Below are 12905 nucleotides of genomic sequence, written 5' to 3' on the forward strand. Positions count from 1 at the left end.
ACTGTAAGCCTACTTTTGCCCCACCCTATATTTTTCAGACACTGTAGTACTGGGCAAGCCTAATTATTTCTAGATTTAAAAGTAACTAATGTTGTAATCCACACAATAAAAAGGATCTAACTATCTAATTCTCATGGAATATTTTTATCATTACTCACACAAGTGAAAATCTCTATTATCTGAAAACTACAAACTATTTCTTATTATTCTTTTATACCAAATAATGTCAAGCACAAAGGAGTTAACTTAATTAAATAAATTTACTTTAAGAGCTAAAAATTTTCAGATTCAAGTTTATTTTGGAAAAGTGACGGTAACTTAAGAGGGGATGACTGAAAAAGAAAACCAGAAACAACATAGTGTATTAACCCTTGTAGAACATATGTATTATGAACCTAGAAATTCATACATATAATGTATGATGATTAACAACTTGTCTCCCCAAATTGGATGAGGTACCCTTGTAATGTGCTTTCCTTTCACAAAAATCAACAAAATTGCTAGCACTTGCTTCATGTCAGTATTTCCTGTTAAGACTGTAAACTCTAAGAGGGTAGGAGCCAGGTCTATCTTGCTAAGCATCGTGTCCGCACTTCATGGCATGTAGTAGGCATTCAATAAATATTCATGGCCACAGTTCCCAAACTCTGCACCAGGGTGCCCCAGAATGCTAGAGCAAACTCAGAGGGATATCATGAGAATTTTTAAGGTAAAAATTCAGAGGGAAATACATCTGTTAGATACCTCGCAAGACTGTTCAGTTAGGTCACACTAGATTCCTTTCAATGGCAGCATTCATTTTACAAACCTGGGTTCTAGTGGTTGCTATGATAAAAAAGCAGGTACTAAATGAAAATTAATAAAGAATAGGAGATGAGGGTGGCAGCATTCAACTTGATTCTAAGGTAAGAGCAGTTGTACGGTACCCAATAGCCACATACATTCCAGTGGTCAGTAACTGATTATTTAAAACTGTACTTTCAGAAACAGACATATAAGTTAATGCCCATGGAAAATCCACAATTTAGAAATTCTGAAGTGAATGTTCTCATAAAACAAATCTTCATTTGACAACAATCTTAATTTTGTTTTGCAATTTATGTTTTCAAATGCTAGGTTTTCTCCAACTGCAACATAGCTCATCTTGCATTTAAATATTTCATATTTTCAAAAGCATATTAATATTCATCTTGTACTACCCTCACAATTTCCCTATAAGAGACAATGCAGAGAGAAATAAACTTCATATCTTTGTACAAAATTATTAGAACAATTTTTTAATAAGAGTCTACCATCTATGAACAGACAATTTCTTGGAAGCATTTCTTTTTAAATTTGTGCTTAACAAAAATTTTGTGTAACAAATTTACTCTACAAAAATAGTAATCCTTCCCTGGCAGGTTTGGCTCGGCAGTTGCAGTGTCGGCTGCAGTCCAGAGACCTGGGTTCCGTTCCCACTAGGGGCATGTACCTTGTTGCAGTTTGTCCCCGGCCCTGGTTGGGTCGTGCGGGTGGCAGCCACTCGATGTGTCCCTTTCACGTCGATGTTTCTCTCTCTCTCTTCCTCTCTCTCCCTCCCACTCTATCTGAACAAAAAATGAAAAAATGTCCTCGGGTGAGGATAAAGAAAAAAAAATAGTAATCCTAACTTATTTTTAAAATATTGATTCCACAAGAATTTATATTTCACACAGTCTACTAAATACTGAACAAAATAGAGTCTCAGTATCCAAAAATCTGTAACAGGATGCACAATTTTCCAAAATTTTCTAATGGCAATTTAAAAACCTCATCATCAAATGACAGACTTTTAGCTGGTTACATAAAAGTACTTCTAACTAGTTAGCAAAAGTTTTTTTTAAAGTCTCTTTTATTTTTAGTTCTTGAAGATAATGAGAAAAAAACTGTAAAAACTGAAAAAAACTGTAGTTGGTTAAGTGTCCTGTGTTATTTTCATAGACATATTAAAATATGACACCATTTATGGACCAGAAATTGTTTCCTGTCCAAAAATATGGTCCAAATTGAAAAACTTTTCGCTTAAAATACCAAGGTCTTATTCTGTCTCATTCCCATAATGTTCTACATGAATTTAATAGATACTATAGGAAATTAATAAAAGATATGATTATCTTAACCATCTAAAAATTCTGGGAAAGTAATCATTTATCCTTTCCTATGAGCTAATGAATTATCAGTCTTGAGTTATGATTAAATATAAAATTAATAAAAATTATAATGTAAACTGTGTATCATACCAAACATAGTATGAGGTGAAAGATAACCAGTATAAACTGAGTATTTGTAAAATATACACTGTCCCAACCAAAACAGTATTTTAACAAATGACAAGCTGAAAAAGGTACCTGTTAAATCAGCAAAAAAAAAGTACTACTCTATTTGAAGGTGAAAACAAAAGATCAAGAATTGGAGCCCAGCCAGTGTAGCTCACTGGTTGAGCATTGACCTATGCATCAAGAGGTTGCTGGTTCAACTCCCAGTCGGGGTACATGCCCAGGTTATGGGCCCAATCCCCAGTGAGGGCTTGCAGGCAGTGGTCAATCAATGTTCTTTCTCATTGATGTTTCTCTCTCTCTCCCTCTCCCTTCCTCCCTCTCTAAAATCAATAAAGAAAAAATACTTTTTAATTAACGGGGTGGGGTGGGAGGAGGGTGTCAATGGGGGGGGGGGGAGAGAAACATCTCTAACAAAAATAAATTTTAAAAAATAAATAAATAAAAACATCAAGAATTGCTGTACCTGCATGACATGCAGACATAGTTGGAAGAGTCCCTAATTCAGTTTTGCTAAGTCTCTGGAAATATTTTATTATTTATTTACTTTCCCCAGTAATCCATGTGTCCAGAGCATGAAACAGGCATGGACACAGACCGAAAGCCATGATGGGGTAAACAAGGAGTTATGTTGTCCCTGGCTGATACAAGTACCACCAGGTGCAATTCTATCCAGGGCAGGGAAATCTGGAAATATTTTAGAACCACATGACAGTTATTCTATTTCCAAATATCTTTAGGAATATAATATATACATTAGAAAAAATATACAAAACAAAGAATTTTCAAATGTACTAAAATATAAGCCAAAAAATATAACCCTTCTCAATCACCTCTTTAAAGTGCTTAAAAACATGTATACAAAGTACATATTTTGAGCTTTCTTTTAAGATAACCAAAATCACTTACATTCTATAAATACAATGGCAAAGTTATTGTGAGGAGCAAGTTAATTCAAGAGAACTAGAACCATTAATACATCTAGTATAATAAATTCCTGAAGGCAGGGGCTGTGTCTTAATTTGATTTTGCATTCTTAGTGCTTACCTAGAGCTTAGTATTTTGTAGGTACGTGTTAGTTGAGTAAGTGAATAAAAAAAATACATAATATAACAAATATTATTTCACATTCTTAAAAACTTTCCAGTGGATTAATAATCTGACTTAGCATGAAACAATGCCAAAATGCAAAACATACCTCAATTTGCATCTTCAGATGCGTCTTGAAGTTTGACAACAAAGTAAGAAATATGGAAAGAGAAAGCTCAAAAACCTCTGGAACAGATGAGACTCCATTTTTTGAGAGTGCAACACACAGATACTGCTTAATAGCATTAATAAACATCTCATTTGTCCTGAAAACAGGTCCTGCATTCTGCAGAATGGATAGAAGTAACTGCAATGAAAGAATCTTGGATCGTAACTCATGAGACCTAAAATGTAAAAAAGAAGGCACAGTATATAGACAAGTTTAGCATTATGGTAATAATAGGTTGTTCCTAAGATATTTCCTGGTACCATATAATTTCACAAACTTTTAAATGGAGAGGCACAGAAAACTCTACAATATAAAAAAAAAGTACAGTACATGAATAAGCTTAAACACTAATAATGAGTAGTTCCACTGAGGTTCTCCTATACTACAAAATTTCACAAACTTCCAAAATGAAAAAACAATCATTCACACATATTTAACATCAACCTACTGTTACTTTGAACAAAAAAATAATTTCAAAATTTATGATATTCCTTTTTTTCAAAAGCATACTTCACTTTTTAGAAATCACAATAAACTTCTCAGATTAAGTGCTATACGTAGTGTATGATAGGTACAATGTACTTTGTTCCTAGTTAAGCTACTCAAAAATCCTAAACACTAATAAGTTTCGGTTGCATTAACCAGTTATAGCACAACTTCAAGATTACTTTTTCAGGAATCATTTAAGTTGTTTTTTTTTTTTTTTTTATCCTCAGCTGAGGACATTTTTTCCCATTTTTTGTTTAGATAGAGTGGGAAGGAGAGAGAAGAAAAGAGAGAGAAACATCAATGTGAAAGGGACACATCAAGTGGCTGCCACCTGCACGACCAACCAGGGCTGGGGACAAACTGCAACTAAGGTACGCGCCCTTAGCAGGAACAGAACCCGGGTCTCTCTGGACCGCAGGCCGACGCTCTAACCATTGAACCAAACTGGCCAGGGCAAAGTTTTTTCTTTTTTAAAATACATACAAAGAGCCCTGGCCGCTTTGGCTCAGCAGTTAGAGCATTGCTGGTGGACCAGAGTCCTGGGTTTGGTTCCTGCAAAGGGCACCTATCTCAGTTGCAGTTTGTCCCCAGCCCCTGTTGGGGTGCTGTGGGTGGCAACCAGTTGATGTGTCTCTCCCACATCGATGTTTCTCTCTCTCTCTCTCTCTCTCTCTCTCTCTCTCTCTCTCTCTTTCTCTCCCTCTCTGAGGATAAATGCAAAAATGTCCTCGAGTGAGGATAACAAAATAAAATACATACAAAGAAGCTTCTTGAACATTTATATCCCTTAATAACTTACCAACTTATTCCAAATATTTTATAGTAAAAAACTAAAAGACACATTTCAACTTAAATTTAAATTAATTCTGATCACTATCCAGAATTTTAATGATCAGATTTCACAAATACAAGTTTTCTCCCATTGAAGCAGATCTCTTAAGCCCAACAAACCAGGGAAGATCTATACCAGGCAACTTTTCAAATGCAGGATACACTTAAATGCTCTAGCAGCTGGTTCTTTTTTTCATTTCAAATGCTATATTCAGTCATATTTAAACCATGTAGTCAACTTAATTGCTCCTGATCTACCTTAAAAATTTCATGATTAGGAGTGTCAAGTGATTAAAAAACCTAAGAAACTCTAACAAAGAATATTTAATTTCATGTAAATGGGAATCATAAAAAATATTACCATCTTGAAAATAAAACTGGAACCAATAATATAATGGCTCTTTATGACATAATGTTTCCAAGACAGCGATGCCTCTGATTCTAAGAATATACACAGCAAATACAGTATTACCACCACCACCTTCAAAAGGCTCAGATAAATCAAGTTAGAAACAGCTAGAGGTAAGATTTAGAATAGCTATAGAAAAATATGGGGTGGGCCAAAATGTCTCCCATTCATAATGAAGCCTTCCAAGGTTCATACACTCCTCCTCCTAGTCTAGCTCACATTTATCACCCTTTTTGTTCAATTCCATTAGTAACTAAAACCTACAGTTCTAACATGATTTTTGTTATAAGAATGTTTTCTCTTGACCTGGCCAGGTATCTCAGTTGGTTACAGCATCCACCTGACACACCAAGGTTATGGGTTCAATCTGTGGTCAAGGCACATACAGGAATCAACTAATGAATGCTTAGATGGGTGAAGCAACAAATCGATTATTTCTCTCTCAAATCAATCAATAAATTAAAAAAATAAAGGATGTTTTCTCTTTGTATTCCCAGCATCTAGCAAAATGCCTTGTATATAATATGTACTCAAAGTAATTAATAAATGTATTCATGCACTCATCTAAACATTTATTAAATCTCTATGTATAAGGCATTAATTAATAAAGCAATGATCAAATGATTGTCCTATGATACAATAGCATATGATTTTGATAGGCAAAAGAGGCTAAAAATTTCAGGTCTGTGGTTTTTCATGGGATAGTTTCAAATTATAATTTAACTTAAAAGAACACTTCTTGTATCAACATCTTAGCAAGTACACAAAGCAGAGAGAGAAGCAAAGACCAAACAAAATTATATAAATATAAAAGCTCATTAATATTGGCAAAACAAAATAATAATTTAAGCTAGAAATCTTCTGAAAACAGAATAGTTTCAAGGGGGTAAAAATGTGATCTCTCTCAGTATTCAATTCCAATGTTTAATGACCCTGATGGTCAAAAAAGTCTTCTTAAATGTATGAACAATATTTCCTAATATTTAGTTTAAGATCATTAAGTAAAAGGGTAGTTAATTTACATTATTCCTCATAAGAGCAGCTCTCAAAAAACTAAATTACTCTTTTTTCAGGGCTAAATGAACACCCTCCCCCCACATAGTATTCCTCAAAACTCACATACTTCCTTTTGTGTTCTTTTCATTATTAGAATTTTAAACAATTCCCTCTTTTCTGTTTCTAGTTTTTTTTCAAATCTTTTTTTTTTATATTTGAGAAAACTACACATCTGAGACTTTTCAAGTCAATAATATTTTTAAATCATGGTAAAAATGGACTTTAGCAATAACACCAAATTCTTAAGTTATATCATCCTTAAGGTAGGTTTTCATCAATTCAGAATGAGACCTCAAAATTGTCAGTTTTTGCCCTGGCCAGTTTGGCTCAGAGGTTAGAGCGTCGGCCTGCGGTCCGGAGAGACCCGGGTTCGGTTCCCGCTGAGGGCGCGTACTTCGGTTGCAGTTTGTCCCCGGCCCTGGTTGGTCGTGCGGGTGGCAGCCACTCGATGTGTCCCTTCACGTCGATGTTTCTCTCTCCCTCTCTCTGTTCCTCTCTCTCCCTCCCACTCTATCTGTACAAAAAATGGAAAAATATCCTCGGGTGAGGATAAAAAAATAAAAATAAATAAATAAATAAATAGTCAGTTTTTGAAAAAGAAAGTTACTTTTCCCCTCATAGTGAGAATAAGAAATTTAAAATAAATTTAAAATTTAAATTTTATATTCTTATAAAATATATAGGATATAAAATCAAATTTATACTGCAATCTAAAGAACCTTCATCCTTTCTCTGTAGAATTCATATTTTCAAAATATAGAAGAATCAATAAATTATATTTCTGACTCTCAGGAGATGGACCTAAAAAGATTTTAGAATTTTAGACTTCTGGGACTAAAAGGTGTTTCCCACTGATTCCATACAATGTGACAAAATAAAATAAAACTATAGAAATTTTAGTTTTTGTTGTAACTGTCTCGTCTTTCTTCTTAGTGGACACAGAAACTGAAATGCTCTAGTTTTTCAAGGAAGTAGCATTGCTTACATTTCCCTCATTTCAATATCCCTTTCTCAATGTCACTCAGGCCTTCTCCAAGGGTTCTTTCTCCAGAAAGTTCTCCTCAACTCATCACGCTATAATACATCAGGCTGTAACATTAGAAAGGCATGCCTCACTGATATCTCCCAAACTCAATCTCAAGCAGAAATTAGTTACACTTGGACCAGATGAAATGAAAGATACTTGATGATTTCTGAGTTTAAGTTTAAAATACTGTTTCATAAGAATCAGACAATAGGCTCCTATTGCAAAGTACTTCCTGTTCCCCATGGAGAAAGTATCATCTCAGGGCATTTTTCAGACCTTAATGAATATATATTATCACTTTTAAGATTTATCTTAATGAATCAACTGGTAGCTTTCAGAACCTAGCATGAGGCTACATACATGTAACAGGGCTACATTAGCTGCAAAGTTACTTACAAATTGAAATAGGAATTCATTCAATCATTCAATATTTACTGGGCACCTACTACGTATCAGACACAATTCTATAATGCTAATGGTATGTTTTGGGAAACAGTGTAAGGTATCTATTCTAATAGTTTTGGAACTCACTTTTTCAACATATTAAAAATATATATATATCCTCACCCTGGCCAATTTGCTCAGCGGTGAGAGCGCTGGCCGGAGCACAGAAGGGTCACAATTCAATTCCTGGTCAAGGGCATGAATCTGGGTTGCAGGTTTTCGATCCCGGCCCTGGCCGGGGCCTGTGAGGGAAGCAACCAATCAATGTGTCTCTCTTTCACATCGATGTTTCTCTCTCTCAATATCCACCTCCCTCCGTCCCTCCCTCCCTCCTCTCTCTCTGAAAAAAAAAAAAAAGTCAATGGAAAAAATAACCTCGGGTGAGGATTAACAATAAAAAAAATAACGCTAAAACATATATTTTAGGGTCCTACAGGACAAGAGGAACATAAGAAAACCCAAAGACTATCTTAGAGTATGTTCTGAGCTTTAAGACTGTATTTGTCAGGCAAAACAGCTAATGACTTACTTTGGATCTGGTGGTCCGTCTGACAGCGGTTTCATTGACAGTTTACACAATGACCTGAATACTAGAAAGGCATCCTTTTGTAAAATGTGGGAAAACTTAGCACCAGGTGAAGGTCCTGAAGAATTTCCAGATTCCTAAACAAGTTAACATACTATGTAAATAAAGATATTTGCCAGTGCAAAATCATTTCAGCCTTTTATACATTTTATTCAATTCAGTAGTAGATGAGGTTCTACTGGAAGGGAAACCAGATGAGGAATTTGTCACATTGTTTTTTTTTTATTCTGACATCCCACCCCTATCCCCAACAATTAATACCTTACAAAAATACATTCTTTAAAAAAAAATTCTCTCTTAGTCAGCAAATAAACTCTTAAAATTTACCCAGTTCATACTATTACTAACAAAAACTAGCACATCATGCTCTGACAAGATACTTCATACACAGCCTAAACTATGCTTTCCATTACCTTGGTGTTTTATGTTTTGTCCTATTTTGTTTTTTATCTACTCTTTGCAGATACATTAAGACAATGGAGATGGTCAAGGCAGAGCTTAAAAGTTGTTAACTGATTGATGAAGGTCAGCAAGGCCAAGAATGCTTCCCTCTATGGATGGGGGCAATGATTTAAGGTAAGACTCCCTTATCTAAAAAGATAAGGATAAAAACACAAAATATAGGATAGAAAAGACAGAGGAACCATAACTACCACAGTATGAATTTCATTGTAGCCCTGAACAAAGGTGAGATGAAGTTCCTTAGATTTCTAAAAGTTCTTTCCTGTCTTATGATACTAGAATTATCCTATGAATATGTGATAAGAATTTTTTCTTTATAAAAGTAATTTCAAATGAAAGAGGGTAGGGAAGAAGTAAACATCTATGACAAATACTGTAGAGCTAAAAATTTAGCTACTAATTTATTAAGGAAATAAATTCCTTTGATTTATATCTATGAGAAAGAAAACCCAAGTTTTTATTTTCCCAAAGTGAAATCAGCCAGCATTATCAACTAGATATATTTACCACAAGGTGTTGGTGATCTATAAATGTGTTAGATTAATCTAACGGAAATTTCCCACTCCCATTTATACCTGAGTATCATTGGAAGAGACAGACAGTCTGTCGTCAGGTAAGGATGGTGTATATGCAACAGAAATTGGTGTTCCTGGAATTCCATTTGCTTGAATATTTTCACTGTCGCTACCATCTTCTGTAGTTCCAATGTTGCCATCTGCACTTGCATTTATAGACCTTTCTCCCATATCTAAAATGGTAAGAATAAAAAACAGGCAAATATGTCTGGCTTAACTGATATAAAAGCATGGAGTATTTAAAATTAAACAGTGGCAGAAAAGTGACATGAAGTAACATGTACTGGCACCATTTAAAGGTTAGCATACTTACAAGTAAATATGCATTTGGCATACATCCAAAAGTGATCCTTAAGAAGCTCTAGCAATAAAATATAGCTGATGAAAGGCTAATTAAGATGTGCCAAAACAGAAGTTTACTTTTGGTCTATATCAGCATTTACTAAACTGGGTTCTAATGAATGCTAATGTCTTAAGATGGTAATAGAAATTCCTCAAAAAAGATATCCTATTATCAAACAAGATGGAAATACTGGGAAGTGGATTTATTATAGCCTTTAATTTGCTAATATGTATTGAGCTTTCCAAAAGGGATATGAAATATGCAGTATTTTCTAATTTATTTTATCATGAGCCCTCTCCCCTCCACTTTTTTTTAGACTACCTGTTAATACCTCTAATAACATATTCTCTGGAACATTACTATGGAAATAATAGCCTACACCCTGGAATATTTTTCAGTATTTTACTCTAAATCATCCTACTTGTAATTAATATAAACAGAAATAAATGTCTTATAATAGAACAAACATAGATGATGCAAATAACATCAAGTTTCAGAACTACTCCAAGGTGTGATGTATATTTCTTTTAAGAAGTAACACATTCATATCTGTGGCCATAACTCAGTAGCTATCTAGCAGGAAACTGCTCCTTTCATGCTATCAATAAAAAGAAAACTATAAGCTAGCATGAGGGAAACACACTGTACTATAAGGAGCACAGATTTTGGAAAATGAAAGACCTATGTTTTAATCATGTCTACACCATTTAACTGGGTAAGTTATTTCATCTTTCTTTGCCTTGGTTTCTTCATCAACAACAAAAATAATGTCTATGAAGAATCATCTGCTTGGCCAGTGTGGCTCAGAGGTTGAGTGTCGACCCATGCACCAAGAGGTCACTGGTTCAATTCCCAGTCAGGGCACATGCCTAGATTGTAGGCCTGATCCCCAGTGGGGGGCATGGTGGAGGCAGCCAATCAATGTTCTCTCTCATCAATATTTCTTTTTCTCTCTCCCTCTCCCTTCCCCTTTCTAATATCAATTAAAAAAAAAAAAATCACCAACACACACACACACACACACACACACACACACACAGAGACAATACATAAAGAACACAATTGATTCTCCATAAATGGTACCTACTGCCTTGGCTGGTTTGGCTCAGTGGTTAGAGCGTTGGCCTGTGGACCAATGACTTGCGAGTTCGATTCCAGTCAAGGGCATGTACCTCAGTTGCAGTTCATCCCTGGCCCTGGTCGGGGTCATGCAGGAGGCAACCAGTTGATATGTCCCTCTCACATCGATGTTTCTCTCTCTCCCCATCTCTTTCCTTCTCTCTCCTTTCCTCCTATTCTGTCTGAAGATAAACAGAAACTATCCTTGGGTGAGGATTAAATAAATAAATAAATACAAAATGATGCCTATTATTTAATCTGGTTGATAACTGATAACATGTACCCAATTTTTGATTGATTCAAGTAATGAAAGAATAGTTTTTGGTCACCCACTCTGAAACTGATTTCTGCTCTCCAAATTAGAACACCCTGGGTAGATTAAACTGTATAGATAATTCCAAAGTATGTTTTTCAATTAACAAGTGATACATGAAAAAGATATTCATTGATAAAATATATTTTGGTAACTCTGTGTTACACAAACAAAGCAGCTGCTTCTCCAGTGAACCTTTAGGAGCTTTAATATGCTAATACCTGACATGCTAATATGATTATAGATACAGATATATATCTTACATATATAAAGTATACTTATGTATATGCAAAAAATTCCCTGGGAGAAGTCATAAAAATGTAATAATGATGATCAGAAATTGATAATCATTCCCCAAAGCACTTATTCCAAATCTTTTTCTCTCTGCACCCAATTACATTTCCTCCCACCACCCCTCCTCCACCTTCCCTTAACTAAAGGACTTCCACCTTCCACTGAGCTAAGAGTTAGGTAATTTAGCATAGTCTTTGATCACTCTCCCTTGCCCCACCATAAAGGTCCTTGACATCAACTATAATCTTTTTCTTCCTTCTCATTTCAGACGAAAAAATATATTCCTTTGAATTTCTAAGGTGAACCATTCATTCACCCTCAAATCCATCTCTTCTTGCCTTCAGTAGTTTCCTTTCCTAAGTATTTTCTTGTAATATGACATTTGCAATTTCAAGCACATGAAACATACTCTTCCCCACAAACATACTCAAAGCTTTTCATGCTAAAAAAAAAAGAGAAAGTCTTCCTTCAACTCTTGCTACACCTCAGCTACTGCCCATTTCTCTCCCACTTTTTATCAAATTTCTGAAAGGAATAATCAATATTTATTGATAATACTTTCCTCCTTCTCTTGTTAGAAAATTACTCAAAGGAATTAAAAACATATTCTGATTTTATTTTCAGGCTTTAAATCTAGACATTCTTGAGTTGAAATCTTTTTACTACTTCCTACAAGTTAATTTCTCAGTGCCTCAATTTTCTCATTTGTAAAAAATGGAACAGTACCTATATGATCTTGTTAATAGTGTCACCCCAATAAATTTAATTAAAAAAAAAAAAAGAAAAAAGTAACAGTAACTAAACATCCTAGCATTTGGGAAGGACCAAATGAGTAAATGCAAATAAAGCACATAAAATCATTTGGGATACACAAAAAGTACTTAATAGAGTTAGGTACTATTATTCTCCATGTTTTCTCCTCAAACACACCCTAACTGTCCCCTACACATAAGTGCAAACTTGTTTTCAAGGTGGTGAATGGAACTCACTATTTTACCTTCTCCTTTGACAAATCCCACTGAAATGACTAAGAAAAATATAAACAAGAGACAAAATCTTTAATGGCACTGGAAAACTAAAAAGAACATGTTCAATGGACCAAAATCTTAGAGAAAATCCTAGAGAATACAATAGGTTCAGGTCATTTAATCATATATCTAGGAAGTATATGTTGCAAGGTACTAAGCTTAGTCCTATGCAAGAAATCATAAATTACGTACGCTTCAGTAGACTGGTCTCAAATCTAATCCTACCTATAATAATAGTATTTATGAAAATGCGAGTGAAGCCCTGGCTGGTCTGGCTCAGCGGTTAGTGTTGGCCTGCGGACCAGAGAGTACCAGGTTCGGTTCCCGCTAAGGGAATGTATCTTGGCTGCAGTTTGTCCCCACCATGGTTGGGGTCG

At 34.9% G+C, this 12905-nt stretch overlaps 1 protein-coding gene and 1 pseudogene across 1 annotated transcript in view; both read right to left on the reverse strand.

Moving 5' to 3' along the window:
• ARFGEF1 (ADP ribosylation factor guanine nucleotide exchange factor 1) overlaps nucleotides 1–12905 on the reverse strand; it is a 134221-nt gene that overhangs the window by 51109 nt on the left and 70207 nt on the right. The window contains exons 8-10 of the mRNA XM_036264377.1: nucleotides 9432–9604; nucleotides 8338–8471; nucleotides 3493–3727 (exon numbers count right to left, since the gene is read on the reverse strand). Coding sequence (XP_036120270.1) covers nucleotides 3493–3727; nucleotides 8338–8471; nucleotides 9432–9604 — 542 coding nt within the window. The remainder of the gene's footprint in view (nucleotides 1–3492; nucleotides 3728–8337; nucleotides 8472–9431; nucleotides 9605–12905) is intronic.
• LOC118631920 lies at nucleotides 2855–2980 on the reverse strand (annotated as a pseudogene).

This window comes from Molossus molossus, unplaced genomic scaffold (assembly GCF_014108415.1).
Source record: "Molossus molossus isolate mMolMol1 unplaced genomic scaffold, mMolMol1.p scaffold_m16_p_16, whole genome shotgun sequence".
NCBI lineage: Eukaryota > Metazoa > Chordata > Mammalia > Chiroptera > Molossidae > Molossus > Molossus molossus.